Here is a 7,478-nt window from a genome sequence, read left to right as displayed (position 1 = left end):
TTACACCAAGAGTGACTAACTGAAAGCCTGCGAAATTGCAATCTTGCTGTTTTTTTTTTTTTTTAATAAAACCCCTTCACACAGTCCATTAGAAAACCATAGAGAACTGAGGAAGTGCAATTCACAGGTTCCACCCAAAATCTCACACCTTTGCCAAGCACACACTAGCTCTTACTCACACACACGCTCACCTTTCCTTTTTTGCCTCAGAAGAAGCGCCATAGCTGATAAAAGGGTGGCTTTTCAAAGGGTTCAGCACTTCCAGTGCATTATCCCGGCTGGAAAATCCCCAGCTGAAAAAATTTGCTCTCCATTTTCCTGTTCATATTTAATGCCCAGGCCACTTTAGAAACTCAGCTGGACATCAGCAGAATAATTCACAGCAAAGAAAAGTTCCTAAAGAAAGAGCTTGTGGCTTTTTGTCAATGCAAGACACATTAATCTCTTGAGTTGTCGAGCGGAAAGGACTCTAGGGACATCCTTTGGATAGTATGCATATGTATGACCTTCAGGACTTTTTTTTTCTCAACCTCAAGGGTACCATCCCCAAAAAATGGACAGAAAACAGATTTACAACAACAGTAGGTTATTATTTATTATATCATCATATCCTTGTTATTGCACACACTGCACCATGGGTACTGTTCTATTGCTTTGTGTTTGACCAGAGTTCAAAAATTCAACACAGGTTTCCTTAACAAGACGTTACACTGTATAGAAACAGGGAGCATACAGAATGACAGAGGAAGACAAACGTCCCTCTGCAAGAGCGCTGTGTCGAATCCATACCCGGCACATTGGATCCGCATGTCCATGTTCACCATAAATTCGAGTCACAATAAGAAGACCACTACTTGTGATAAACCTTTGACATCAGCCATAAATAAAAATGTCTGCTCATTTCAAAGTAGAATATGTCGACTCTGCTAGCAACGTGTCATGCAGGAAGAATCAGGGAGTTGCAGATTTTGGGAGGATGAGAGAAGTGCACACCTAATTACAGATAGGCCTGAGACTGCTGAGGCTTGTGGGGCACTGGAAAAAAAAATCCACTTTCTATAATCCTGTCCCCTTCCCATTCTACACACATATCGTCCAGTGCATTTTCATTTCAAGCACCAACATTATAGTTTTGTTTACATGTCAACTCTGGCATCTAGAGAAGATTTTACCATACAGATTACAGAGTAAAGTGGACAAGAGAGCTTGTATGGTGGATTTAATTATGTATGCTCTAAAAGACACACAGCTAGGAGGAGACAGTATTTACTGTGTGCATGTTTTATCTTACTGGAAGACAAAATCCTTGTTCTGGAATATTTCCTTTTTTCCTTCTTTATAACTTGTATTTATTTTAGCAAGAACCTAATCTGTAGAGTATCTGTAGCAATTATATACTATTTGCACCCGTTTTTTGGCCATATTCACTGACTAACTTACTAACATACTAGTTATGTCTTGATATATCCAACAATCTGGAAGTGTAAGTGCTAACACTTGGCCTCAGATGTAAGCAATAATGAAATGATTATCCGCTGGATGTGTTAAAGGTACTAATTACCTGATATATTAATTATATGAGACTAAAACTTAATTAAACAGCTGCTCCTGAAGAGGTGCTGCTGAGCATTACATTCATAAACCGGTTGGCAAATGGTCTCCAATATACAGCTGTAGTCTCGGTTTGATCTGTAAGGTATGCGCTCTTTTTACGCCATTTAACGACACAAATTCCTGGGTGCAAATATATTCTTTTGCTTTCACCTTCCATGACATTTCATTGCTTGTGCTTATTGTCACAGCAGTCAATCACAAACGCATCGCGTCTACGACGATGTGTTGCGTCTGTCTGCCCAGAGTTATTACATTCCGTTAAAAAAATAATAAAAAACTTAAAATGTACGTGACACTTCAGTAAACCGATATGTAAGATGACCGCCTGCCGAAGCAAAATTAAACACGCACCCCAAGTCCAGTGATATGACTACTCATTGCAACCAGTCACATAAAATGTTTACCCCCCTTCTTGAAAATGTAGGAATGTATAAAACACTTAGATGTAAAAAATAATACACAATGTAAAAAAAGTGGCTCGGCAACCCCTAAAGGTGTAGAGGAAGCTTTCATATTGAACTACTCAACACATGATAAGGCACAAAGAGCCATTAAATACCGTATCACTGCCCACACTCGTTCCTGTCTCAACAAGCACTTTGTGTTGCAGGAATAACACATGTTTGTAAAGGTTTGACAATCAGAAGTACTTTGTGCATGCTTTGCGAGAAGCGGTTTATGAAAAGCACTAGCGGACGATATGAAAGCTTACTAAAACGACTGTGAGACTTCCATCCTCTGGTCAGCCACTCGGTACAATCCTGAATATCAACTTCACTCCTACAACACTATTATTTTGTGTGGTTAAAACCGTCAGTAAGATTATTTACAATATATACAACATAGAAATACATACGGAATCGATTGTTACAATGAGGCCTACAAAAGAAAAAAGAAAAAACAACCAGGTTTGTCCAGTATTGCAGGCTTAGCCAATTAACACATTTCCTTCTCTAATAAATTCACCATAGTGATGTAAAGTTTTATCTTTTTTTTTTTTTTTTTACAACAAACATAATAAAGCTATTAAAAAAATCAAACAAAAAGGTCTCCAAAATCACCCTAGAAATGTTTTCTTTTTTGCTCCTCTGTTTCTCTACAACAATTTCAGTTAATATGTACAAGCCCTAGAAAATAATTTAATAATAATAGTAATAATAATAATACACACTTTCTACACACTGTGGACAGGAGGAGTTCTTGGATGGAGCACAATGTGTGCTGATTGGCTAACAGTCGCTAAAGAGCAATATGTTGACATGGGGTCACAGAGAGGAAGTGGTGGAGTCGACGATCTCTCTGCCGTTACACACCGTCGGGACACAGTGGCCACTCACAGATGCTGCAAAGAGAGAGAAAGAGAGAGAGTTAAAGAGAGACAGAATCAGATAGATAGATAGACAGACAGACAGACAGACAGACAGACAAACAGATACAGATAGACTATATACACAAAATTATTGAGACACCTTATTTTCACACCCATATGTGGTTGTTTCCCAAACTGTTATTGCAAACCTGAAGGCACACAATTGTATAGGGTGTTTTTGGTGCAGTAACATGAAATTTTCCCTTAACTTTAACTGGGAGACCCTGTTCAAACAAGACAATGTCCCTATGCACAAAGTAAACTCCATTAAGATATGTTTTGCATGGGTTGGAGTAAACTCCCGATCTCCTGCTATAGAGCTCTGACCTTAACCCTATTGAACATTTTTGGGATGAATGTGAATGCTGCCTGCACCCCAGACCTCCTCACCTCACCCATATCAGTACCTGACTTTATGAAAAACACCATTTGTGTTTGAATGAGCACAAATCTTCACAAACGCACTCCAAAATCTAGTGGAACATCTTCCCAGAAGAGTGGAGGGTCAAGCACAAGAGTGGATACTCAAGCCCATACCATACTTATGACCGGGTGTCCGTAAAATTTTGGCAAAGTAGTGTAGACAGACTGATCAATTAATTGATTAATTCCGTCAAGATAAATTGTCTCTCCTGTTCTTTGTATCCATTTTTATTATTTACATAATTTGAATTTTTTTTGTCTATGAATTAAACATAAGAGCCCAGGCACTGGGATCTGCTTGGGCCTGTTCATGTGCGGCAGCGGGAATTACTGTTCTCTTCTCCGCTCCAGGATATAAACGTCTTCATCAGGTGGCAATACTGATCCACAAATTATGCCTCACGTAGAGAAACCAATAATTAACAATCACCGCAAGCTGCTTATTTAACCAGCGGAAGCAGAATCTGTTGAGGCTTTTGTGCTACCTGTTATTGTTCCTTGAAATAAATCTGACAATTCTTCCTCCAAATAGACCAAGATGAAGTGCTGCTTGTTCCTTTTGGAATGCTTTAGAGTGGCGCTCACGACACGTGCACAAGACCTTGACTACAAACCTACTGTACATAAACATTTACGGTTTACCACAGGCTTTATCTACCATTAAAGGTGCTTTGGTGTCTATGATCTGAGTCAAATCGCAAATATAATGTATAAAACTATATTAGTAAACTTCCCAGGCTTACACATAAAGTATTTACAGGAAAAAAAATACATTATGTGGCCAAAGGTTTATGGACACCTCACCAGTCACATTCCAGTCCTTGTTGAACATCCTGTTCCAGATTTATTCCTCTTTGCTGTTATAATAAGCTTCACACTTCTTAGAAGCTTTCCACTAGATTTTGGATTGTGGCTGTAGAGATTTGTGATCATTTACTGTACATACAAAAGCGTTAGTGAGATCAGGAACTGATTTAGAGAGGTCTGGGGTGCAGCTGGTGTTAAAGTTCAGCCAAAAGGTTCTTTATATTTTTACAGTCTGTATGGGAGCTCTTTTATATAGGAACAAGTTTGGGCGTTTTGGAAAAAATTTTAATTCTACAGTATATAAAAATACATTCTGTACAATTGTGTGCTTCAAGCTTTGTGGCAACAGTTTGAGGAAGAACCATGTATGGGTGTGATGGTCAAGTGTCCATATACCAAATACTCACCGTGTGCATAACTGCATTCACAGTGTCCTGGCATACTTTTAATTATACGAAGTATATAAGAATTATATGAGAAAGTACTTTATTTATCTAAGTTTACACACCAGCACCTTCATAATAGTCCCCTTGCACAGCAATACAACGCTCCCTGTGTTCCTGCTATTTCTGAAATGGGTTCTGGAAGTCTTCTTTTCGAAGCGTGTCAACCACCTCCTGTTATTCACGCTGGATCTCCGTAATGGTGTCAAAACGGCAACGTTTGAGCTGGATCTTCATCTACGGGAAGAGGGTGAAGTCCAAATCTGGTGAGTAGGTTGGGTGCAGAAGTGAGAGCATGTGGATTGTTCTCTGACGATCATAATGCACAAGTTGGTAAATGGTTTCGACATTTTCAGGGGTTCAGCTTGTTGAAGGTCTTCCTGATCTCTTCCTGATTTCATCTTTCAGTAATGTTCTTCCGCTTTTGAAGTGCGTATGCCACCCAAAACACCTCATAAAATGTCAAACGTCTCTGCGGCAGATTTGACCACTTTTACGCAGAATTTCACATTTGCCCTTTGTTCTAACTTGCTGTCCATGATGAAATCGCAGACATGGTAACGCGTTTGGTCAAAATAGGACCAGTTAGCACCATTAGTCTCGAAACTTTTTGATACCACCTCGTATATAATTACTTGATTGTTTTAAAAGCCAGAAGTCTGGTGTTTTTCAAATGAAAATATTTTTGCTATACAAATGTGCAAACCTTTGCGTTTAACTGCAACACAGTGTTTAATATTACAGTTATAGTTATAGCTCTGTTCAAACTACAGTGTATGTCTGACACCTGGCAAGAAACTAATCAGCTTTTAAGCTACCCAGATGAAAAATTAAGGGAATGCTTGAGGAGTCCATTAAACCACTCCTTTGTAATTTGTAGGACCTCATGAGAAAGTAAACCTGCTGAAGTAGCTCTTGTATTATATTGTTCATCTACAATGTGCAATGTAACCACAAAAAAAAAATCAAAGATGACAAAATGATGATCTTGAAATAATTCTGTAGGCAAGCTCTGATAGACTGTGTTCTCTTACTGCAACAGAAGTCTTTGATGGCTCCTCACCGTGTGACGCGTAGGTAGCTGGCGGACCACTGACGCTGAAGCGGTTCAGGTTGAGCCGGTGACTAGTTACGTTCTTCTGGGGTTGGAACATGATGATGTGGACTTTAGGAGCGAACATGCACCCCAGTACCACAAAGCCACTGAGACTCACAGATATACACATTGTGGTTGTCTGAACCTGGGGGAGAGACAGTGAAAGTTCACTTTTTACTTCAGAACACCTCCACAGATACTTACAATCATGCTGATCATCAAATGCTATTAGCTGAAGTAGAATAGTGGGAGTTGCCTTGAACAGTGAGAGTGATTGAGCGAACATGGGGCTAATTACAAATGGTAGTTAGCACTGTGGCTGCATAAATAGCGTTTGATTAGATGTTATTTGGACATCTTCCATTAACAGACTAATCTTCTCCCCTGAAGGCTTAGATTTTCTCTTCTAGTGTCTCCCTGCCAATCTTTCCTGGATTACAGCTGTGACTGAGGCATTAAGCAGATAGAGAGTAGATAAGAACTGAAGACCATGAAATGCTCTAAATCAACTAAAAAAAGCCTAAGTAAAGGGAAAAATCTATAACAGATAGTTTCCTCTTTAATGATAACCTTATGCAAAACCCTGTTACAAAACAAAGAACCCCTAACCATTTAAAGGACCCTTGAGAAACCCCTTTATAAGAGAACATACACAGATCTAGCTATCACAATTTGGCCCTTGTTAAAACACGCTCAAATCCTTACTCTTGCCCATTTTTTTCTGCTTCAAACACATTAAATTTGAGGACAAAATATTCACTTGCTGCCTAATATATCACACCCATTAACAGGTGCCATGATGTAGAGATAATCAGTGTTATTCAATCAACGGTCATAATGCTGTAATGTAAGGCCTGATCAGAGTATTTCCAACTGAGAAGTATTGTAACAAGTAGAACCCTTTTAGAAATCTAAGAACCAACTACCATCTAAATAACTACTGAGTAAACCTATTTTTTGAGGGCTTTGAGTTACTCTTATATCTAAGTGCACATTGGAAATCTGTTTTGTAACATTGTGGAGGAAATTTGTTTGCTAACACTGAGGAGGAAACGTGTTTTTTTTTGTGGGATGTGCGGATGTGTTCACATAAAGATAAAACATGGTCCTAATGAGACCAACTTTAACAGAGAAACCAGGGTTTTTCCATACTCTTGAAAAAAAGGCTTACTCAAAGAGTCTTTGAACGATTAAGACTTCTTAGCTTTCTAACATTATTTTATTTGAGGAAACCCTTAATGTAAAAATGTGGATTTCATAATAAAGGGAATAAAGATATGGTATCTATTCCAGTTAATCTTTAGTTTTATTACTGCACTAGACAAATGGCCTAATACTGAGTGAGAGTGAGACACTATACTTGTCTTTGCACCTTGTCTTTGCTCTTAATAGTGGAATTAGTATTCCTTTACCTGCTTTGCTCTGTCTCCTTCTCTCTAGCTTGTCTTTTTCTCAGCCTGGTCATATCTCTAAAGTCTTGCAATGGTTCTACAGGCATCAGCACTGTGTGTTACAACTCTGTTTCTCACAGGACCAGACCCTCTCTCAGAAATGCTCTTTTTCTCCACTTCATTGACTGCAGCCTTGAAAGACCGAAAAAAACAGAGTGAGCAGACTGAGAAATGTCCTCCTCACGTCAGCAGGTCATGTGTTTATACAGCAGTGCGGAGTTAGAGACTGTGACTTCTGACTGTGTATGCAATTCATACGATACATGACTAATTAT

General features: G+C 38.9%; 1 protein-coding gene across 3 annotated transcripts in view; it reads right to left on the bottom strand.

Moving 5' to 3' along the window:
* Positions 1-569: 569 nt before the first annotated feature.
* The window catches only part of grm3 (glutamate receptor, metabotropic 3), a 46,773-nt gene continuing 39,864 nt past the window's right edge, over positions 570-7,478 (bottom strand). For 2 of the 3 annotated variants that reach the window (XM_046865111.1, XM_046865112.1), the window contains exons 5-6: positions 5,720-5,897; positions 570-2,956 (exon numbers count right to left, since the gene is read on the bottom strand). In XM_046865111.1, the coding sequence (XP_046721067.1) occupies positions 2,880-2,956; positions 5,720-5,897 (255 nt within the window). In that variant the 3' untranslated portion in view covers positions 570-2,879. Of the gene's footprint in view, positions 2,957-5,690; positions 5,898-7,478 lie in introns of all 3 variants that reach the window. The other variant, XM_046865113.1, reaches the window with a different exon arrangement.

The sequence above is a fragment of the Silurus meridionalis genome, chromosome 13 (assembly GCF_014805685.1).
Source record: "Silurus meridionalis isolate SWU-2019-XX chromosome 13, ASM1480568v1, whole genome shotgun sequence".
Lineage (NCBI taxonomy): Eukaryota > Metazoa > Chordata > Actinopteri > Siluriformes > Siluridae > Silurus > Silurus meridionalis.
The sequence above is the reverse complement of the archived record's forward strand: the minus strand, read 5'-3'. Positions and strand labels throughout refer to the sequence as shown.